This window comes from Trachinotus anak, unplaced genomic scaffold (assembly GCF_046630095.1).
Source record: "Trachinotus anak isolate AG129_WGS33_773 ecotype Australia unplaced genomic scaffold, CSIRO_AGI_Tana_v1 ptg000002l, whole genome shotgun sequence".
In the NCBI taxonomy this organism is placed as follows: domain Eukaryota; kingdom Metazoa; phylum Chordata; class Actinopteri; order Carangiformes; family Carangidae; genus Trachinotus; species Trachinotus anak.
The window spans coordinates 28626680-28650865 of record NW_027273853.1 but is presented as its reverse complement, the minus strand read 5'-3'; the positions used below and the strand labels follow the sequence as shown (position 1 = coordinate 28650865).

Sequence of the window (24186 nt, the reverse complement as noted above, 5' to 3'; positions counted from 1 at the left end):
AGCGACAGACACAAAAGGTGTTTTAACTGTCAAGTTGTAATAGTTACTGCATCAGCAGTTGGAGTGAGAGAGGCCTGAATTTAGCTGTCATGAAGCTGTGGTGTTCCTCGGTGTGGCTGGTGGCAGCCCCCAGTGCTCAGAAATGAGAGTAAATCCCTCACTGGAAGGCTTTGGTATTACCGAGGGGAGCTCAGTGAGATGATTTCCCTCCTGCACACTGCTTATTTCAGTCAGCCATCCGGACAGAGAAGTAATTTCCTGAGGGACTGTGATAAACCAGCGACCTGCCAGTCTCTGTCGCCCACGGCACAGCAGCGGGCCAGGACTCCAAACACGAGAGGACACACTTCACTCAAAAGGCTCAGCGTCTGTCTTTTCCTCTCCCCTTGGCCATATTCTATCCCATCTGTCTCTGTCCGTCACGTTTTTAGAATATTTTTAAATAGGATGTCACATCCACCTACTTTATGTTTTGTTGCTGTTGTCAGGTCTCAACATGGTAAAGAGATTTCTTTACAGGATTTACCGAGGTTCAGTGAACACATCATCATGTTGACGAGACCAGTTTGAGACGACTTTAGCTTTGTGTCATGGAGCTTTATCCTGCAGGAAGCAGCCATTAGAAGATGGTGAATGTGGCCATGAAGGCTGAACATGGTCAGCAAGATAAAAATGCAGCTGGGTCCAGAATACAGACTCTGACCCTCAGCAGAAATCCAGATCCATCAGACCAGGTCTTCACCTGTCCAGTGTTGGTGAGTCTGTGTCCACTGCAGCCTCAGGTTTCTGGTCTTGGTGACAGGAAGTGGAAGCTGACGTGGTCTCAGTGTTGTAGTCCATCCACCTCCAGGTTGACGTGTTGTTCACTCTGAAGTTTTTCTGCTCAGCACAGGTGTAAAGAGTGGTTATCTGAGTGACCGTAGCGCCGACCTGTCCTGACCTCTCCTCCACGGAGCTGCTGCTGCTCACTGGATGGTTTTTGTTTTAGCTCCATTCTGAGTAAATAGTCTTGGTGAGCAACTAATAATATCTGACCCGTTGTTCCTGATGCTAAAGTTGATCTCCATCATGGTATCAACATTTACCCACAGAATCACTTCCTCTTTAGCAGTTTTGCCTACAAAATAAAAGTTCAAGAAAGTTTAGGTTTTTCCAGTAATGCTTTATTCAAAGTGATTGTGAGCTTTCACTTTGAAAAGGTCTGACAGGAAGTTCCAAAGATTGTGCTGCTTGTTTGACGGACCTCTGAAATAACAGACCAAAAAATAAACAGTGAATCAGTCAAACGTATAATATGTGACTGTGTCCCACAGAGACACATGTGAACAGTAACAAAGCAAATTCCAGCTGCATTTTTATCAATTTCTTGAATTAGCCTTTGAAAATTTTCTGGCCTCCATCTAATGGATTAGAAATAAATTGGCCCAAAGCCGAAAATCCAGGAGATCGGCAGCTTCAGAAACACTCAAACCAGCGTCTGACACCAATAATCAGGTCACATTTTTCCCTCATTCTGATGTTTGAACACTGACTGACGCTCCTGACCTGGATCTGCACGGGTTCATGCTTTGCACCTGCAGCCACATGACTGGCTGATTGGATAATTGCATGAATGAGCAGGTGTTCCTAATGAAGTGCTTAGTGAGTGTATGTTAGTTCATATTCATTTTAAATCCCACTCATCTCTGTAATAATGCAAATGACCAAAATCCAACCCTGTAACTTACAGTGTCATTGTAATTAAAAAGCTGTTTTTGTTAAAGCCCCCCCCTCCAATGAAAATCCACTCTGAGTGGATGTGACGGATGGAACACCATGACTGAGTGTTTCCACCTTGAACCAATGACAGTCTCATAAAAACAGATTCACAGTCAGGGATTCATACGTCATAGAACCTCAGGAACCAATCCTGTCAACTTGTGGGGACAGGGGGCGGGGCTAAGTACACCTGAAACCTTGTCAGTACAGAGAGCCAGAGTTAGCATTAGCACAACCACTAACACTGTGTCAGTCACTGCCAGTTACAAGCTAACAAACAACATAAACAAATAAAAGATGCTAACTACGCTAACGGTTCTGATCCGTCTGCTAGTCTCTGATTCTGGTCTCAACAGACTCCTCATCTGAGTCTGGGTCTGACTGAGGCTCCAACATGAGGCTGAGTCTCTGATGTTTCCTCCTCTAACATCTTCATCCTCTCTGCTCTTTCACCTGGACACCTGGAGCCAGCAGCTGGTGGGAGGGGCCAAGGCCTGCTCCAGGTTTCTCAACCAGGAAGTCAGAGTAGATGAGCTTCAGACCAGTTTTGTTTGTTTGTTTGTTTGTTTTGAGGGAAAACATGTTAAACTGAATATGAATCTGAATATTGAATAATATATTGAATATGAATCATAGCAGAGGATTTTTGCAGTTTAAAACACGTCTGGAGGAACTTTAATGTTGTTCCTGTAACCACGATTAATAAAATGTTTGTGGCATTCTGTGCTCCAGGCAACATGTTCGGTTTTATTCATGAGTTCAGCTTTTACATGCAAAAGTAAAACAGCAGGGAATGAAGCTAATTGAACAGAATTTTCTAAATCTGCATTTTATATGAAGTCCAGTGTTTGAGTGAGACTCTACTTTGTGGACTCTGCACCATGTGGTCCCAGCAGCAGAGCAGATAGAGCACAATCTGTTCTCCATTGTCACAGTCTGAGTTTCCTGGAAGCTGCGCTGCTGCTCAGCTGGTCCACGCACCACCTACAGTTCACCTCGCTCTCCCCCCGTCGTGGATCCTCGGCAGGAGCTGTTTTCAGCTGCTAATGAAAAGGTGTGGGAGCGTCAGCTGCACACACACCTGTTCTGCTCTGGGTGATGCAGGAGCCGTAATGATGTCGATGTGTCCTGGAGAAGCTGCTGCAGGCAACAGCTCCTGTGACTGACAGGGCCCGTGGGTGGAGGCAAAAAGGAGGCAGGAGGCAAATCTCAGCTCTTATTTAGTCTTTTCCTTCGGTGTATACTCGACCTCTGGCCCAGTTCCTTATGACACATCGATTCCAAGTGAGATTTGAGTCACGCAGTTGTTGATGCTCCTGAAACACAAAGCAGTACATGAGGAGCTCGACAACCAGAGCTGCCTGGTTTCACTTCATTCCTTCTACCATCAGCCGATTTCTGTTCGGGGAGGGATCCTTTAGTTTTGTTTCACCAACCAGCAGCGAGTGACACCAGCGTCGGTGTCAGTCATCACACAAAGCTGCAGCAGCGGTTCTGCCAGGAATTAATTAAAAAGCTGCCCTGTGGAGTTTTAGTGTAAATAAACAAAGGTTATGCTGATTAATGTCACTCACAAAACTCTGTGTCTTTGAACTCTAACAAATTTATTTCTATCCTCATAAAACATTTGCGCACAAAAGCTTTTCCTTTCACTTCAGAGAGAACAAGCTTTTGTCTCTCAGTGGATTCACAGTAGTGGTGGTGGTTAGCTACAGTGAGCGATGTAGGAATATGATGTCCACATTTCTAAATGCTCCTTACAAAGCTCTGATTGATTAATTAACTTTATTATCCACCTCAGTGGAAAATTTGGCTTCTCCTACAGCACAGTAAAAATGGCCAACATTAAAAACATACATATACAACATCCAGTGCAGATGAGCAGGCCGCAGCAGACGCATCATAAATACCAGAGCAAATCTTATCAAATAACACGACGAGGAACAACAGCTGTTCAGGGAACAAATACAACACAAACAAAAAAACCTTTTCTGTTCAGTGCCTGTTTGTCATGGGGAATAAAAGAGTTCCTGAGGGCCCCTGGGGCCTGAATCGACAGCCAGGCAGAAGCTGTGTGTGTGTGTGTGTGTGTGTGTGTGTGTGTGTGTGTGTGTGTGTGTGTGTGTGTGTGTGTGTTTTACCCTTCCTGTCAAATATATTGCACAGTTGTTTTTATGACTTGCTTCACCTTCCCTGAAACATTAATAATTTTGCAGAGTGTGTTTTTGCTCTTCACACTCAAGATGCTGAACCGAGCTGTTAAATGATGAGAGGCTTTCATCCAGGCTCCCAGCAGGGACTTCACTTTCTGAGAGTGCTACACAGAACAGTCTGAAGGAGAAGCTGCTGGTGTCCTTTTACCGCTGCACCATCCAGAGCTCGCCGGCTCACGGCATCACGGAGCGGTCCGCTGGCGTCTCAGAGAGGAGAGTCAGCCCAAAAAATAAATTAAAAAAAATCAACTGCCCTGTGCCTCCCCGGGAAGACATCTCCAGCTCTCAGCCAGAAAAATAATCCAGGATCTCTTCCACCTGTTGAACCTCCTGCCCTCTGGTTGGCGGCACAGGAGGGTCCAAAGCCGGACAAACACACTGAAGAACAGTTTCTCTGCCTGGTCCATCAGAACTCCCTCACAGCCTCATCTGCTGATCTATTTTACTGATCACTGTATTTTAATATTCACTGTAAATACTCAGTAAAGCACATTTAAGAATTTACCATATTTTAAGAGCTTGTTTTTTCTGTTTGTGCTGATCAGGAGTTGCTCTCCAAGATTTCTTGTATATTTTGCACAATGACAATAAAGGCTTCTATTCTATTACTTATTCTATTCTCTTTTATTTTGGTTACATTCATCTCCAGTTTACGGTCCTGCAGCACAGCGACCCGTCTGAATCAAGCCTCCTCCCGTGTGGGATGTTAATGAAACCACAGATCTCAGGGAGGATCTTAAAACACTGCGAGGTTTCTCTCTGGGCACATGTACCGTTTCCTTCCAGTACAAAATGTGAAAACACACTGGTTTTATTTAATATACGCTGTTATATTGTTAGTGTGTTGAGGAACTGGAGCACGGCCTCAGTCTTTCTCCCAGCAGACGTTTCTGGTTTTAACACGTCACAGCAGGAGAAGCTCAGGTGGAACTGATCACATTAATGCTGCATCCTGCTCAGCTGTGTCAGGTGCAGGAACCTGGTTTTGTGGCTCCTCCTTCATCGGTCTGGGCTCCCAGGAGCCAGCATTAATGTTATTAGTTTCACCTGTGCTTTTCCTGCTGTGACAAATCCTAGTGTGTAAAAAGGTCTTCTCTGTCTTCACTGTGCTTACAGCAGCATTTTGTTGAGCACATTATCCATTTTGTTCAGTCTCTGTTGCAGCTGTGAACTTGTGTTGTCAGCTGTACGCACACGACACAGTGAGGCGTAACACAAACTGCAACAAACTCATGTTGGTTGTATTTCATGATTTTGTAGACGTGAGATTAATGAAACCAACCAAATGAAAGTTAGTAGTGGTGAACTGGAATTCATATTATTACATTATATTGAAATATGTGTGGAATAAACTCAGTGTCACAACCACACAGACACATATCAGTAAATAAAAGCAAAGTCTGCATGTTGTCTGTTCATCAGTGTCTTTCTGCTGAGTTCAGACTTATGAACATGAAACAATAAGGTGATAATTGTTGTCTAGTTGTGTAAACTTTTATTATCATTGTCGTCCCGGCTGATATTGTGCTCACATTGTACACATTTCTAAATTAATTTGGTCCGCCCTCACCGTTGTGTAGCGAAGTGCTGCTCCTTGTTTTAACAGTTGTAGCGAAACCCAGTACTTACATTTAAAAGTCTGATCCTCAGGCTCTCTGTTGGTGTCGTATTATTTCATTACCGGTGCACAATGAATGAATCTTGGGAAAGGTTTGGCCATGAAGGATCCACCTGTTGGTTCATTGCCTGGAAAAAGGAATGACATTAACCTGTGCCATAAATGCACTAAAGGCCACTGGCAGCAGTGAGAGGGAAAATCACTCGAGCAGAAAAAGAAAACAGTGCCAACAGTGCAGAGTGTTGAACGCACCCTGACGTGGCCGCGTTCATCCTGAGAGGCTGAATGGTGAGTGATTGCACCTGGAGGACTGAATGTTAATTGAGTTCAGGCTGTCTATCACTGAGGGCAGGAGCTTTCTGAATGTGTTTGTGAACATATTAGTTTAGTACAAAAGGTTTAATAAATGTGTGAAAAAGGGTGTGACTGGGTAATTGGACTTTATAGTGTTGGGAATTTAATCTTTTTAAAAGTAGCTGATGAAACGGTCTTTGGAATTACGATTTAGCCCTAAAATCATTTTGCAAAGTTGTGAAAATATGAAGATGAGTGCCACAGTAAATACTTTGTCTGCAGACCCTTGCATTTATAAATCATTTCATATTTTACTTGTGGATATGGTGGATGAAACTTGGGAGAAAAATTAGGTTTTCTGAGAAACAGAAGAGAAAAGGATGGTTGCAGGCGGACAGCTGAAAAACAAAATGTTACTGACAGATGAGGTCTCTGCAGGTTTCACGTGGACATGTTGCAATCTGTCAGTCTGTCAGTCTGCAGCCCACAGCTCAGCTCAGGTCACGATCCAGGAAAATGAAAACATCACACCATCTGTGCTGGAAGATGGAGACATCAGCAGCAGCAAACTGTTGCTGGGTGCACAAGTTAGAGCAGAACTGGTGGTTTATATGTGGTCATTTTGCCTTAGTACAGAACCAGCTGGAGGATTTTATATCCACATTAAAGCCCCACGTCACATTTCTTCTAATCAGGGAGGCTGCTTCTGTTGAATCCCCCCAGCAGGTCTCAAGGACTCTGATTTTAAATAATCAACATAAAGCAGTAGTGAGGACATGGCCAGCAAACGACTTGGTTGGAGTTCGATTTAACGCTGGAGTGATTTGTGCAGAACCAGGCAGATGCCAAACACTTCTGTCTCTGTGGCTTCTTGCAAACCAAAGCTGTAATTTCATGGTAACTGACTTTTAATAGGCGTTCCAGCCAACCTCTTAAAGGCCCTCTCTGAAAATCAAGTGTTTCACCTCGTTAACATCCTGTATGGTGATGTTTTCTATTATAAAGACATATGATGAAGAAATAATCAGTCGACACCATGACTGAGTGTTTCCACCTTGAACCAGTGACAGTCTCATAAAAACAGATCCAGACAGTCAGGGATTCATACGTCATAGAACCTGAGGAACCAATCCTGTCAACTTGTGGAGACAGGGGGTGGGGCTAAATACACCTGAAACCTTGTCAGTACAGAGAGCCAGAGTTAGCATTAGCACAACCACTAACACTGTGTCAGCCACTGCCAGTTACAAGCTAACAACCAACATAAACAAATAAAAGATACTAACTATGTGAGCAGGCAGGTGGTGGGCGGGGCACAAGGCCTGATCCAGATTTCTCAATCAGGAAGTCAGAGTGGATCACCTTCATACAAACACACCGTACGTGACGTTCCTTTCTTTGCAGTATCTCAGTTAAACTGTGTGACGCAGAGAGGTGACGTCTCTCACAGAACTGTCCTGTGTGGAGCATCGAGGGACATCAGACAGTCTGATTAATCTTTGATGCATTAAATTGAAATTAACAAGTTATTTTGACAACCCTACAAAAATATATGGAAATCTAACTTCGCTCAGGCTGTATTGTGTTAGAATTTTAAGTGATTCAAAGTCTGCTGAAAGCACTGAAACTTCTTAAGGACACACAAACTGTAGTGAGCTTCCATTAGAGCTTGTACACATGAAGAGCCTCTTGTTAGCTCTTTGTTTGCTATGCGCTCCTGCTCACTGAGAAGCAGGATGTGATGAATTATTCAGGTGTGGTGGTGGTGGAGAGTGTAATCATACACACTTTGTTACCTTCCTTTACCTTGAGCTGAGGAGCACATTTCAAGAGCTCTTCTGAAACGCATGATTTTTTACTTTGAAAACATCAGCTCGGCCTTTACATCCAACATTCAACAACCTGATGTGAAATATGCATCAACACAGAGTGTTATCAAACAGGCACAGCGCTGACTGCTGTTGCCCATCGACCAGATTTCAATAACGTTGTTCCAGGTTTTCTTGTGTCTGAATTAAGCTGAACTCCACTGGATTTGACAGAAATATTGTGACATGGTATTAAACAGTGTGACAGTGAGTTTTGTATCTTTATGTATTGTCATCTGCTATCAAATCAAATCTGTTACGGCCTTGAGACATTCAGGCTGTTGTAAGTGACAGACATACTTTAGTTGTATAGAAATGTGTGGCTCAGAAACACCTCAGGGATTTCACTCAATCTCATGTTCTCGATTCATCCTCTCTGAACAAAACTCCACTGAAGGATAATGACAGATTAGGAGGTTTGAATATTTAAGAATTTGGGGCTTTGCTACTATCTGAGAGGTTATTGCACAAGGCTTTATTTTTATTATAGCTCATATTTCCTCATTTAGATAAAATAAGTTGAAAAGCAGGACAGATGCCAGACAAAATCAAATTTTGTCCTTGTGGAGTCTTTTCTAACTCCTGTGGGACCTTCTCCTGAGCCGGCCGGTTACCTCCACCCTCAGCATATTCTCACTTATCTCTATTGTTTTATTCTATTAGTTTCCTGTGGTAGCATCATTACTCACAGCCTATCATCCTGCCAAGACAACGAGCAGCTGCTGAATTAAAAGCAGCTGGAGGATCTGCACAGTTAAGACATCAACTACCTGCAGGTTAAAACAGACACAGACCTGCATGTTATGTCCCTGAAGATATCACAGAAAAATCACATGTGACCTGATTTGTTGAATTCTGACTCAGAGGGTCCTGAGTCAGATTCACATCAGTGTATGAATCTGAATTCATCTTACATCTGACTCAGGAAGTTACAAGTCGCTCTGTCATCAAATAAAAAACATCTGATTCACTTTACTCAGATGTTTCTTCCCAAACTTTTAAAGAAGTATTTGTAAGATGTGAAGTTGCTCAGAGGACGAATTTTAACCTGTTGAACTGTAAATGCAACAATGGCTGAAGCTTTTAGCAGAACTGGTGTTAGCATTAACAGCTGTTAATGCTAACATTAGCTGTGTAGCATTTAGCTAAATTTACAAATATCTCCTTTAAGTTATTTTAAAGGCTGATGTTGTAAAATGTACAGTAATGTATTATAAATACAGGAGAAAAAACAATACCAGGCTTAAATTAAACATGAATTCAGTAAAAGGAATAAAATGATGAACTGCATCAAGCTGGAGAGAAAACACAGTAATCTTCCTATAGCTCGTCATATCCATGACGCTGCCTCACAGCTGCACCCGGATTCTGAAATGACAAATAAAAGAAAAGAAAATATTAATGCAGAAAATAACTCCAGGCTTAATGAGAGACGAGGGTTGAAGATGTGGATGTTTTGACTTGTTACTAAACCACTGGGAAGCAGTAAAGATTAACGGGGGGAGAGAGTGGGTTAATGAGCTGAGGTCAGTTTTACTGCATGTAAAGAGACTGTGGGGGGGGGGCACTGGGACTACACTGTGGCAGCCAGCGCTGTAGATTAAAGTCTGCTCCGTGCTGCAAAAGCAATGGAGATGACACCACGTTAGCGACAGTTAAACAGCCCTTTAAACCCACTGTAACTAGGTTATGTTGCTCATTAGTGCCGTGACAGACCTGCTGCGTGCACGGCCTCAGCTGCTCCCTTCACGTTCACAGGTTCACAGATCTGACGCTTCCTCATCAGCGTGGAGAGCGTGAAGCACGATGGAGCAGGCGCCACAGATATGTCAGCGGCCTGGTGCAGCCGGTTGTTTCACAGCAGCCTCGGGGGAAACGAGGAGAAGTGATGGACGGACTTTATATAGACTGAGATGAGTGAGATCAGGATATCACAGAAATAACACGTGTGCCCCATTTGCCCCAACACTGAATAGCGATCAGGCTTTAATTAAAAAAAACATGAATGTCAGCACATTAAAAAGTAGAGCTCGATAATTTGTTCATACCACATTTCAGTCACACAGACCTTCATCAAACCTCATCTTCCTCAAGGTCTGTAATGATGACAGCAGCAGTCTGTATTCTCCATATTTATGCACTGTTTTTTTTATTCATGAGAATATACAGACTATATCTTTATTTATTCTGCTTCTTTGAATATATTTTCCTGCTGTGTAACTAATTCCCCTTTTATCTCCGTAACTTACATCAGTTGTTGTTGCATGAATTGATTTTCAAAAAAAACAGCCTCGACCAGACGGGGTACAGAGCACAGGCCGATCTGACCCGAATGGACCAGAGGATAATTAGACCCGATCCAAACTGACCCAGAAAGACCAGCAGCAGCAAGACGACCTATCGGTTAATTCAGTCGGTGAACAAGCAGCTGGAGGAGAGAGCAGCGAGCATCCAGTTTATACTTCAACCACACAACAGCTCATATTGTACTTTTTACTCCACCATCGTGTAATAATAAAATGCAATTTACTCATATCATATATATATGAAGCTTTTAAATGAGCATCAGTAATAATATATAATAATATCACACAAAACTGTCAAGCCAGAAGTTTAGAAATACTAAGGTCAAAGGTCACCTGCATCCCACTGATTTTAGATGACTTGGATTATTTGTATCTGTTAAACAAAGATACAGCTACTGTTTGACACTGAAAATAAACTTTTGCATTGAAAACAAAACCTGAAGTGAAAAAAGAAACAAAAAATACGATCGTATTATGTTTTTGATATTTTTCAGTGTCACTGTTTCAAAGCAGCCAGACGAGAGGGGAGCTTAAGTGCTTGATTTACTAACATTCAGCTCAACACGACTGCAAATAAAAGCTTACAAAAGTTCACCTGTCGCTTCCAAACAGCAGGTAAGTCTGTGTCTCTCTGCTGCTGTCATGGGACCAGACTGGGTTAAAGGTAGTTGAGTCTAAAATACTGGAATCAGCCTCTAATGTGAATGTTTTCGCTCTGCATTATGCTTTTACTTTTGAGGCAATAAGAACAGTTTGCTAATAAAACTTTATTATTTAAGTAACATTTTCAGTGCAGAACTTTTAATGTAATGTATTATTTTTATAGTGGGATATTTCAACTTTTACTTAACTACAGAATCTGAATACTTCCTCCACCACTGAGTCAGCCATCTTCTCCAATGAGCTGCTTTCCTCACCTTACTCGAGTTATAATTGAGCTGTAATCGATTTAGGCCTATTTTCCACCTCAGCTGGAGACGGGCGACCTACAGATTTCACTTCACTGTCGTCTGGTAACGGTGGATGAATTAGAGACTGATGTCACTTTGCTTCACTTGAATAGCTGAATATGCAAAACGTGGATCTGCTGCATGAACCAGAAACGACACAATCTTCTGTCCTCGGCTGAGGCAGCGTCAGCGTAAAGACCAGACACACAAAAAGAAATGCTGTGGAGAGAAAGATGGCTTCGTAGCATTTTCTCTTATCCTTTGTGTAGCAACATTATTAAGATTATTTTATTCATTTATCTTTATTTATTCAGGTGATTCCCATTTGAAGTAATGATTGGATGGAATTTGCCTTTATTTGAAATCACACATTTCTGGAGGAACTGAAGCATTTGCTAAATACATCAGTCAGGGGGGTTGCTAGGTTGTTACCAGGACTTTCTAGGGGGTTGCTATGGGTTTAATAGGTGGTTGCTAAGATGTTGGTGGGTGGTTGTTATGGTGATTCTAATCGTTTGAAAACTGTCCTCCTGAGAAAAATGAGCCCATAGGTTGTCTGTGCAGCAGATTATTATTACTGGGCGACATCTAGTGGCCATAATAATTATGACAGCAGTAAAAGTGCGGTGACGTAGTATACGCCTCCCTCCCTCCAGGCACTAAGGGTCGTATCTGAGGGTTGTTGTTGTTCAGGTTGGAGAACTGGTTGTTGCTACGAAGTATTGCACTGTTCCTTGGGTGGACTTCTCTAATAAACGTAGCAGCAGTAGATTGAGTTGCACTTGCTTGAATATGTTCCCTGAATATTCCCTCTGATTAACTGTTAATGAATGTGACGAGAAAGAGTTCAGTTTGGTTAAGTTTGCAGTAAGACTAGAAAGTGACACTGCTGACTGCAAACTTTGATGCAGGGTTTGTACCAACAGTCACAACCATTCTATCAGGATTTTGGAAATGTATTCAAAATACAAAGTTTGATTTATGATCCTTCTTTTAAAAAGGAAAAGGTGGTTTACACCTGTGACCTGCATCTAATCCTCAAAGCCTCAAAGGGAAAAATGATTAAATCCGAGGCTACAGATAACCTTCATTCTCCATTGTTGACAACCATTTTCCAAAGCATGTCTACAGCAGTTAGACTGGATTCCTACCATCTAGGAAGCAATAACCAAAGAGCACGCACATCAACCTGCGGAGACTCAGACCTTGCTCACGACAGGTAATCCATCACAGTGAACACTGGGAACACTGAGCTGGTCTGTGCCAGTGTGATTTCCACTCCTTTAAATTCAGAAGAAGAAGCTGAGCCAGACCATCAACAGCTGCTGTGCCAGGAAAAAATTCAACCTCAACTTTTAGCCTGAATGATATTTGTTTGACATTAGCATTTATTATAAGCTGATGAGCAAACAGCTGCAAAACTATCATGACATTCCCATCAGCCCCAGTCATTGTGAGCGTGTTAGCATGCTGATGTTAGCATTTAGCTCAAACCACTGCTGTGTCAGCTGTGTCCCAATTCAGGGGTCGCATCCTTTGGAGGACATGGTCAACAAAGTTGTGGCCCTTCATAGCATCGGAGGATTTTTGCTTTGCGGCACCAGCTGTGCCTGCCCGTCTTGCATCTCAAAGCGTGGCTCCTGTTGCCTAGCAACCTTGACAACATGCAAATTTCTTTCCTCAAACTTGAGGTTTTGAGGCACTTGGATTAAACATTTGTACCATTAACTGTTGAACTGAGCTGAAAACCAATACTTATGTTCAACAGTGTGATCCTCGGGCCTTCTGTCGGTGTTGTTTGCTGCCATAATATTTTCATTACCAGCACACAATGAATCTTGGGACAGGTTGGGCCATGAAGGGTCCACCTGTTGGAGTCTTCGTTGCCCAGGAATGAAGGACGCATTTCTTGGCTGAATTTGAAGGAGCCTGAAATTGGACAGTCTAGTTCTGCTGCTGTGAGGAAACCAGTCTTCAAATGCAGCCTCTGCAGGATGCAGCCCCTGATCTGGGACACAGCATCAATACAGCCTTACAGAGCTGCTAGCATGGTTACATAGTTTTGTCTTATTATTAATGAAGTCAAAAAGCAGGGGCTGTTTTAAAAACCCTTCGAGACGCAGTAAAAGTAAATAACAAAAATAAAAAATTATTACAACAAATTAAGTGTGTTTGATTTGTACCTGAAGCAAATTTCAAGTCTGTAATAATGTGAATTTAATGGCGTCTTGATGTGAACTGAAGCTGGACAGAAGGTCATACAAGGTCACTCTAGTGGTTAAAAAATGGTAATTTCTGACAGTTCCATATTTGATTAAACTAAGTTTTGGTTTTTGCACTGCTCACAGATTCCTCACCACCTTCAATGCAGAATGATTACAGCAACAAAAATGTGTTTAAAATGTAAAATCTGTGGGAAATTACAGGTTTGTGCAGCCCGCTTTTCAAAGAGCACGTGTTGTGTTTCTGTTTCCCATCATTGATGCACAAGTTGAACTAATGTTCCTGGATAAAAGAAAAAAAAAAGTCTATCCTCACACCTCAGCAACAGAAAGGTGACTGCAGCTTTGATGCGTCAGGTTTAGACTCTGTAAACCTGCTCCTCTGCTTTGTGGTTTTCATCAGTTCAGCTGCAGATCTCAAAGTCTGCAGGAGAACTGACCCACACCAGAAAACAGAGGGGGTTTAGTGTGCATAATGTTAGACTGATGATATGTTAAATTGAGTGCGCACACACACACACACACACACACACACACACACACTTATTGAAATTCCAGCACACACTCTAATTTCCAGAAACTTCAGGAGGAACTTGGATACAAGAGTGTTATTAATGCTCAGTGTTCCTGTGGCTGTAACAAAGACATGGATCAGTCTATGCTCGTGTTTGTTCAGCTCTGAGCTCCTGACAGCAGCACAAGCAGCGCGGCTCATCACATGCCAGTCATTCCTCCCAGGATCTCTGCTTCAGACCAACAGTGCCCCCAGCAGGTGAGCACAGGTCATTATGACTCAGCAGAGCTAAGATTCCTGACCTGTGTAAATCTGGAAAGTCCTGGTAAGCAGGTATAGTTTCTATTTCCATGGCTGCTGTCAAAATATCTGTTGCTAAGTGCAGTGAGCTTGTTTTCTGGAGCAGTGTCTCTCATACTGTAGTTAAAGCTGTAGTCTTGAGACTGTTGATATAAAACTGAATGTCTCTGCAGAACAGACACAATATTGTCTGCATCTTCCTGCCGTGTGTGGCTCTGTGTTGTTGTATTTTTGTGTTGGTGGAACAGTTGCGCTGAGTAATGCTGCATTTCCCATCTTGTTTGAATAAAGATTATTGGAGTAGAGTTCTGCAGGAATGAGTCCTAAAACCTAGATACAGTCCAGCACAGATATAGCTTTTTCTGATAATATTGCGACATTTAATATATAATTATTTTGGAGTGTTTTAAGTTTCCCAAAAAAACCCAAAAAACCCATAATTAAATAGTTTTTATGCACATGCCAAGTACAGTAAGTAAAACAGTGACATGTGGGTTGGACTCACAAAAAAAAATTTTTTTTTTGATTGAATGAAAAATATTTCATTTAGTGCGAAATATTAGGCCCAAGCCCAGTTAGAGCCTTGGGGGGACAGACGTTCAGACATCCTGACTTTTAGTTACTTGTAGATGTTTAAGCTCCAAAAACGCTGGAGCATACACTTCCCATAATGCAACTTGACAGTATCTCTCGATGAGACTGTTCCTGACTTGGAAACGTCCACATCTTTCAAACTAGGGGCTTTGTGTTTAAAATTCTTCAGTCTCCAGTCCCGCCATGATGACTTCAGAGCCATGAGGAGTAAACAGACTGTATGTGTCACATCAGTGAAGAGAGCGTGATCACAGGTAAAACTAATACTTGTGTTGAAGAGGCTTTTTCATAGGCTCCCTTGAGCCGGGAAATCAAAGCAGAAAACTTCCTGAGCTCCTGAGACTTTTTATTCTGTCAAACACAACAGACGCAGCTTCTCCTTGATGCAGCTTTTAATGTCTGATTTCTTGGTACAACACATCTTTTCTTTTAAAAAATAATCACATCTAAAGAATCATCTTTTCCCTCAGACTGACTCAGACTGTCGGAGAGATTCACCTGAGTGCATTTACAAAAGAACAGTCACCACAGGAAAACATGAAACCTCTCAGTGCATGTTTTCCTGTGCAGCAGTGGCCGGCCCAGCTCTCCTCCACAGTCTGTATGGATGAAGGAGGAAAAGCAGCGGAATGGCGGATGGAAGTGGAAGTAGGACAGGAGGTGTTTCCTGTTTTCTCTAGGCCGTTTCCTCTGCAGCGTCTGGTGCTGTCTTTAGCAGAGCTCAGCAGACGGCAACAAAGACCTGCTGCTGCTCCCCGTGAGGCCGTCCTGCAGGGAATGATGGGAAAGTCAATGCGCATATGTTGCTTTATGCCAGCCTCCATCCCGGCTGCTCAGCAGAGAAACTGTAGATAAAATCGTCCAAACACCCACAAACTCCCTGAAGCTGACACAAGCCTCTGACAAATCCAATAAAAAAAACATCCTCAGGCACCGTGGACACACACACACACACAGCGGCTCCAGGGTGTTTGCTTCACATGGTCAGTCGTCAGGCTCAGTGACGCACTGCTCCACGATCTCTCTCAGGTTCGGGTTTTCCATGGCGGCCGCCACTCGCTCCTTATCGTTGATCTGTTTGTTAACTGGAGACACAAACAGCAGATTCCTTCACTGAGCTGACGGACACACACAAACAGTGCACTAACAACACACAAACGCTCAGGACCTCGTTACACAAACCCTCAGTTTTATATGCAACCCTGCAAACTGACTCCTCACAGGCTGACGCCCCCTCAGTCTCCAGAAGAGCAGGAATGTGAAGATATTTGTTAACAAAACTTTGTCATGACCCTCGTCTGGGAAATATAAAGACTTTCCCGTTTGAATGTCACCATCATCTCCCACAAGGTGAAGAATAGTTTGTTCATATTTTAACTGTAATTGTCTAATTCTGTAAAATTGCATTGTTCATAGATGTTGTAGTTTCCTCTGCTGTCACTTTCATTCACCTGCTTCTTGTAGCGTTGAAATGAAACTTGATGCTCAGTGCCTCTGCTCATCTCTCTCTGTCCCCTCATAAATGCATCATCTCACTTTTTTGAAATGTGCTTTTCATTCAGTCTGAAAACACCCTTAAGCTGCTAGTGTGAGAAAAAGCAGAAATCCTTCACAATAGATCAGTTCAGCCCACGCTTGTTCCACGAAGCTGCATCAAACCCTTAAACACTAATGCTGACTGTGATGACTGTGTCTGTGGCTGCTGTAGCACCAGGGACATGAGGATCCAACATGGCTCAGAAAACTGTCTCAGTGGGAGGTTCTAAAGGAGGGAAATCTAAAGAAGCCATTTCCTCTTCTAAATTAAAAAAATGATTTAAAACAGACTTACTGTCCTCCTCGGTGGAATGGGTTCCTTCTGAAATGTAAATTTCCAACTGAGAAGAGAAAGAAAGAAAATCAGCTTGTGTTAAAAGGCGGAACTGCATGCTGGGTGTTATTCCAGAAATCCACTGAAGAACAAAGTAAAGCGTGTTTTAAATGTTTCCTCGGTGTGAACGAGAAAAAAACAAAGTTGAAATGGAACAAACACAGTGAAGGGAACACAGAGGATTAACCATGGAAACAGGTGACGTGTGAATGAAATAAACATAGGTCTCAACAGTGAGGACACTGGTGGGAACCAGCTTCACACAGATGTTCACTGTTCTGCAGAGGTGGAAAGTAACTGAGTACATTTACTTGAATATTTCCAATCTATACAACTTTACCCTTCTACTCCACTTTCTATCCTCTTCCCACCCCCCCTCTGGACAACAGCAGCTTTATTTGAGTTCACTGGATAGAAAGCACTGAGGCTCTATTTTAACAATCTAAAGCATTCAGGTCGTGTCCAGATCACTGTTGCTATTTTAACAGTGGAAAAAACAGTCGCTGCTCCAGACACATGGTTCAAAGGGCTGCACTTAGTCTCTTAATTATTCATGAGAAAAACATACAATAAACCAATCAGAGAGCCTTCTCCCATTCCCTTTAAAAGGCAGATGCACTAGCACCTGGGTGGACTGCTGTTATTAAGGTGTTTCACAGAGAGTTAGATTCTGTTTGTGGTGAGCTGATCATGTACTGTGAATGACCAGTGACCCAGTCCTGACACACACAGATCTACAACCATCACAACCTTAGACGTGTTCTGTGTCGTATGAGGAGACGTGTGAATAAATCTTCAGTTTCAGGTGGTGAATGGGAAACACTGACACACTCTGCTTGTGTGTAACAGGCGCCCGCCTGTTTAGGAGCATGTCACTGTCTTGACAACACGTCCTTAAAATAGCTGTGAAATACTGCAGCACTGACCTCAGACCAGGATTTTGTTGGTCGGTCACTTTCCACTGTCTCAAGATAACAATGCGCCAACACTGTGTCTGACCTCACCTGAGGTTAAGACCAACACACCCCTGGGTGTGGAGATGGTCACGAGTATGTTGGACAGTAAACGACAACTGTGTTGATCCAGACAGGAAATGTGCTGCAAAACCAAAACTAAAGCTGAAAGTAGCTAAAAAAAAAACTGAGATTGTGATTTAACATAACAGAATCATTAGGTACAACATCAATATTTAAAAAATGGTTAGTGAAGCTTGAAGTATTGTCCAGTCTGGACTCAGGACAGAACCACTGAGCAGAGATTCAGCAGCTTTGATGCTGGAGAGAGGAGGTGACAGTTACACGCCGCTGTCTGCTTGATGCCCGTTCAAGAACTCCTCTCCACAACTCTGCAACTAGGTGGTAACTCAACTGCTAGTTGGCTGTGTTTTCCGTACGGACTGCCTCTCTCTGTTGTCAGAGTTTCACTCTGTGAATCACTAATGAAATGACAGCTGTGTCCTCACTGAACCGACCAGCCAAGGTCCCGTCGCTTCCATCCCTCTGCCTCCTCCTCGTCTTTGGGAGCGTTTAATTAGTTTTGTCATCCTTGGGTTTGAAAGTCGACTTTAAACTTCAGGGTAAAAAGTTCATGGAAACATATCATCAGTAGATGAATCTGCTGCTGGGCCTGTTTTCAATGGGTCACTTCATTTATGTTTATTAAAAAAAATAACAGACTAACTGGATCTACTTTCTACAAAGAAATCTACGCTGATGAACAGCAACGGCTGGATATGTAGTGATGAGAGCACTCACCTCCAGTGCACTGGGGCGGCTGCAGGTATCTCCACACTATATTTATAAACACAATTACATGCATGGCTGGATGCCACTCAGGGTGAGAGAGGAAATCTGTGGTTTAGTGATCTGGGTGCATTTACCCTTTAAAAACAACCAACTGTTCTGTACTCACCTTATGTTTAAAGGGCAAACACCTCTGCAGCTTCACTTGTAAGCACAGGCCTGCGGACACACAAGAGCATCACCGTCAGGCATGCACGCACACAGACACACACGCGCACACACGCGTGCACACACGCGCGCGCGCGCACACACACACACACACACACACATGTCTGCTGGGAAATGATGCTGCTGCTGAGGCATAAAGAGAAAACACAAACAAGCAGAAAAGACTGACAACAACAGGTGGGAGGGTCCATATCAAACACACACATCTGAGTAATTAACACTGATTTGCTGTTCTAGTATGACTTGAGTGGGGATGACAGATGTTTTTATGTTCAATTTCATTTCCAACCAGCGTGGGGACACCAGGCCGATGAAGGTGAATCTCTTCAGCCTGAGGTTCACAGTATTTCAGCTCTGCTCTGTTTGTCAGCTTCAGTCAGTGATTAAGGCTGGTGCTGTAATTCTTGACCTCCACAATCCTGAATCAGTTCACAAATTCCAAAAAATGAATCTTTAAGTTCTTTAAAGGTCCATATTTGAACTTCTCCAGTGTTTTATCTGAAGTGTTGAAATCCATCAGAAGATATATTTGTGGTTTTCAGAACCAAAAGAAATCTTAGTGACTGTTTTCTGAGTGAGCCAATAAAAATATAGCAGTTTTCAGGTAAACACAAATCCTGCAAGGTTGGATGTTGGGTCCAGGTGGGCAGGGCTTGGGGCTTGGCTGAGGGCAATGACTGCTTTGTTGTGACATCACAAAGTTCCAGAAGTCCTGACGGCTGGTTTTAAGGCTCAGTTTCTGAATACAGGCTGTGTGCATTTCTCTGTGGACTGAGGCTTTGATACTTTCACAGTATTAATATAGAACCTAGACCTGCTTTATAATCACAAACACATGGACATCTACCTTTAGACTCTGTGGAAGTCACAGTGCAGCACAGAGATACTGCACAAACCTGGTGACTATTTTCATTATGGATTTATCTGCCGATTATTTTCTCGATTAAACATTTGGTCTGTAAAATTGTGAAAAGTGCCAATCATAATATGCTAAAGGTTGTGACATTAAATTAAATATTTAGTTTGACCAACAGTCCCAAAGATGTTCAGTTTAGTTTTTAACAAAAGGGGAGACTGTGATTGGTCGGCTGAGGGATACAACCATGAACCATGAGGTGTCAGTTGTTGTTCTTAATAGTTTTAGCCATAACTCATGAATTCATACACTAATTATGACGAAGTTTAATTCAAATATATAAAAAAAATTATATATATATATATATATATATATATATATAATTAACTGTTTCCTTTTTAATGTTAAAGAGTTTGTAAATCACTTTGAAACAGTGTCTGTGCTTCTTTGTACCATTTTATCCATCAGGAAAAATTCATCCTGACCTGACAAACATTATATGTTTGATCATAACAATATTCTTGTGACTAAATGCTAAAAATACTGCTACCTGTCTTCTTGCTGCTTTTGATTCTGGTCCAGCTGCTGATCTTGTTATTGCAGGATTTTGTCTACACATAGTTTTTTTCTTTCCTTTGACAGATTTATACCTGTAATATTTATGAACAGGAAAAAAGCCTTCCCTCCTGTGACAGACTGACACCAGGCTCTTCAGTGAGGCTGCGGGTGGTCTGGGTGAAGGAGAGCACCGGCAGCCAAGGTCGCTCAAAGTCGAGAGAGGGCTGAGATCGCTCCGACCTCAGGAGACGTGTCAATTATATCTCAATTATTCATCCTGTGAAGAACAAGCTCCTCTGGGACACTCTGTCAGTTCATTCATACTCAAAGTAAATGCTGCTGAATAATAAGTGAGTCCACCGGCTCAGTGGGATGGAACAAGCAGGTACAAAGACAGACTAGACTCTCATTGGCTGTTTGTGGATGGAACCAGGATGATGCTAACATCGGGGTTAGCCTTCAAAAATAAGTGAGGTTAGGCCAAACAATGGCATTGAACTTTGACCTTTCACCACCAAAATCTGATCAATTCATGCATGAGTCCAACTTTGTGCCAAATTTGAAGAAGTTCCCTGAAGGTGTTACTGAGATGTCATGCTCATGAGAATCAGACATGACGGTCTGACTGTCGCTGGTGTGGAAGCATAGAAAATATACTGAACACGCTGCTGGGAAAACAGCGTAGAAAACCCAGTAAGTTCTGAAACTTTAACAGGTTATTTAAGGCAACACTTGAAAAATAATTACTGACATCAACAGGGTCATTTGTGTTTAACAGGAGCACAAAAACTGACTCCGACCTGCTCAGTCATTATAAAACTGTCTGGATAACTGGGTGGGTTACACGGCTCGGTTATCACCTGCGACTGAAAATGTCAGTAATTAAAGTATCTAACTGCTGAGAGACATGAGGATAATCTGTGTTACTCACCCTGCTGGGAGCCCGTGCACAGACTCACACTACTGAGAATAAAACACTCATTAAACCACAGTCTGGCTGCAGTTATTAAATATCTTCACCCTAATGGTCTGAATCTGGATCCAGTTTCCTGTGTGAGCACACGAACCACAGCCAAGTCTCACATTTACCTTCCGACCAGTTCAGTGGGAAAATCTGCTCCGGCTTCAATTGTAATTTTTTCTTCTTTTGTGTGTGTGTTTGTTTTCTCTCCCCAGAGGAAACTGCTCTCGAGCCATTTATTACAACAATGTAAACAACTGCTAGAGAGAGACTCAGAGAGCAGTCACACAGATTTGAATATATATGAATAGTAAAGCTGTTGGCTGCTGAGTCTGACCACACCGACTCCTCTGACTGCTGCTGACACCAGATTAGACTCATCACCACCGACCACCAACAGCAGCACTGAGGTGAAGGGTCAAACCTTCAGCTTCCCTGAGGTGATAATGACGGATCAGCTGCTCAACCCAAGTTCTAGTCTCTGTTTTTACAGACTATTGTGTGACAGTGCAGCAGGTTAAAGGGTTTCGTATCAGGCCACAGCCGCCATTTATGTAATGACAAAAAATAGCACTATAGTAATAAAAACTAAAATAATAAATCACCATTAGTTCCCAACCTTTTCCAACTCATGTCCTACTTGAAAATCTCAAAAATGTTGCCGCCCCACATCTGAGGCTAAATAAGGCCTCCTCTTCTCTTTTTATATTCGTGACAACAATCCCACATTCAGGACTGAACTGAAATCAGGGGAAGCTCAATTTTTATATTTTGTTTGATGAGAGAGATCACTTGTCGATTCACCATCTTCCCTCCTTTTAACCCTCCCTGTTTCTAACCAGTTATCCATTCCGATGCTGCAGTTTTTGCTATGGATGTGATCTTTTAGTGCACAATCAGACTGAGATAGCAAACAAGTATCTGATGTAGTCCGGCAAAATAAAAGCTTCTGTCACTGGCTCATCACAGTGATAATATCCTTAATATGAGACAAAAAACAGGGAATTGAGATGTTTTGTTCTTAAAACCACAAATATATCTTCTTATGGACATCAACAGTTCAAATAAGACACCAGAAAAAGTGTAAGATATGGGACCTTTAAACTGCCTTTCAAAGCTCATACTGTGTATTTGTTGTGTGGGCTGAATCTCATTTTCAGGTAAATTACGTGGTATTTGAGTAACTGTTTCCCTCTAAGAAAAAAGGTTGCTAGTTGAGGACCTTTCAGCCCTGACCAGAGCACATTTAAATCCTTTAAGTTGGCAAAAAATAATCGGCTTTAAACATATTCAATGCTGGCACAAAATAATGGGGATTATGGGCTTAGTGGTGTGATGAATGTATTACTCTGGGTGAATGGTGCAACCTGAGGAATTATACAACTTAATACTAAAGTGTTGGTTTTGTTTCTTCGGATTAATCATGAGAAAGAGCCAGGGAATAGTGAGAGTCCAAAAATATCACCAGGAGATTTTTGTTTTTTTCTTTTCTGAACCAAAGCAGTGTTTCACTGCAGAGATTTAGTGCCTCCTCTGCACTGTCTGAGGCTTCTGAATTCATCAACAATGATCTGAGTAAGCCGTGAACAAACCGGAATGCCTTCAAAATAGAAACAGGTATGAAACCTTTGCCGACGTGTGTGAAATAAGACAATAAAACTCAGAGTCTTTCAAGAGTTTCTGTGTGAACCTTTTGATTCTTCAGCTAGTTTCTGTCTGGTCCGTGTGTGCTGTGGCGTCAGCAGAGTGACTCACCGATCAGAGTAGCCAGAGAGCAGTGAGGGACGGTTGGAGAAAACTTGATAATGATTAGGTACTCGTCCTCGCCGAGTTCCTGGACCTCCACACATTTCTCCGTCACCACCTCCAGCTCCTCCAGGGTGTTGGGCTTCTCCGGGTCTCGGATCGATCGAATCACATCTGATGAAGAGCAGCAAACAAGATGGGTCATTGTTAACTACAGCTAGCTTTAAGGCTAAAGTTGGAAAGTAAGTGGTGAATAAGTGTCTACAACAAACTTAATAAAAAGTGAAGAACTCGATGACCAGAAGTACGTTATTGGAATGACTGTAAGACCAGTATTATACCTCCGTCCTAGTCCCAGTATGTGTAGTTCACACCAAACTCTATTCAGAAAAACATCTATTTGAGTTCTATAATAGTCTTGTCCCACAAAGTGTCATTCACTCCAAGTACACCAAACCCCATTCCCATATTCATCTGTTTGAATCCTGTATAGCTACTGGCAACTCCCTCTCCAACCAAATCCCATTCAGAAAAGAATCTGTTTTAGTTCTGCATCAGTGCAGTTTGTGCTGTTAACTATAAACACACCGAACTCCATCCAGGAAACCATCGATTTGAGTTCTGTAACAACACTAGTCCCACTGTCTACTAGTATGTGCTGATCATACCAGTCACACCAAACTCAATTCAGAAAGTCACCTATTTGAGTTCAATCTGACTTTAAATGTCAGTAAGTGCTGTATCCTCCAGCTGCATCAAACTCTATTCAGGAAATCATCTATTTGGGTTCAGTATATAACTTCTGTGCAAACACTCGTCCCGGCACTAGGAACGGTACATAGTGGGCCAAATTCCATTGAGAAAATCATCCATTTCAATTCTGTACTAGCACTAGTCCCTTTCACTGACTTTCACTACAACCACACCAAACTCCATTTAGAAAATCATCTATTTAACTTTGCCGTCAATGATAGCAACATGTCATAACTACTTCTTAAACCTCTCTAACGATCATGACACATTCAACACCTCGACACATGACAGCAAAGTGCGACAGAGAGCTATCCAGCAAATACGACATTTTTATTAACGTAATTAGGCGCTGTTAGCTTAATTATATCAGAAATTATGGACGTCTCCAGTCAGTAAACTCGAGAAAGCACTTTTTAACGATTTTTTGAATGGAGTCTGGTCTGCCATCTTCTCCACAGGGCGGTCGGGCTCTGGAGTATTGTCTCATCAGATAACGTTGAGAAGTTCGCCTAACTTCACCGACCTCATCTGAGCAGCACGGCGGGCCTGTTCCAGCCGCACTCACCGTACACTTCCAGCGCTTTATCCTCCATCTTTTTGGTCTTCAGGGCATTCCTGTCGTAGACCAGTCCGGAAAACTGTAAAATCTTGGTGACAGTTAGCGATACAAGGCTGAAGGCTATTTCCATTGTTGTGAAAACGCCATATTAGACGGGACGAGCTGTGGTGACTTTGACAGGAAAACAGCCTCTGCCGTGATCGGACAGCGGTGCGGAGCCTCAGCAGATCTCCGCCTCCCGGTGAGACATCCGCGGCCGCGGCTAACGTCAGGCCC

At 42.5% G+C, this 24186-nt stretch overlaps 1 protein-coding gene and 1 long non-coding RNA gene across 3 annotated transcripts; both read right to left on the bottom strand.

The window, feature by feature from the left end:
• Positions 1-1018: 1018 nt before the first annotated feature.
• Positions 1019-5835, bottom strand: LOC139607713 (uncharacterized). Its single transcript, XR_011684880.1, has 3 exons — positions 5601-5835; positions 2840-3074; positions 1019-1245 (listed from the first exon to the last, which is right to left on the bottom strand). It is a non-coding gene; the product is annotated as an uncharacterized lncRNA (long non-coding RNA).
• Positions 5836-15011: 9176 nt separating this feature from the next.
• Positions 15012-24173, bottom strand: ciao2a (cytosolic iron-sulfur assembly component 2A). Of its 2 annotated transcripts, none has more exons than XM_071460831.1 (5): positions 23917-24173; positions 22608-22772; positions 18419-18468; positions 16469-16514; positions 15012-15722 (listed from the first exon to the last, which is right to left on the bottom strand). In XM_071460831.1, the coding sequence occupies exons 1-5, from the start codon at positions 24038-24040 to the stop codon at positions 15622-15624; spliced, it is 486 nt and encodes a 161-aa protein (XP_071316932.1). In that variant the 5' UTR covers positions 24041-24173; the 3' UTR covers positions 15012-15621. The 2 variants fall into 2 exon arrangements, with proteins under 2 accessions (XP_071316932.1, XP_071316941.1); XM_071460840.1 differs by having other exon boundaries at positions 15212-15405.
• Positions 24174-24186: the final 13 nt, after the last annotated feature.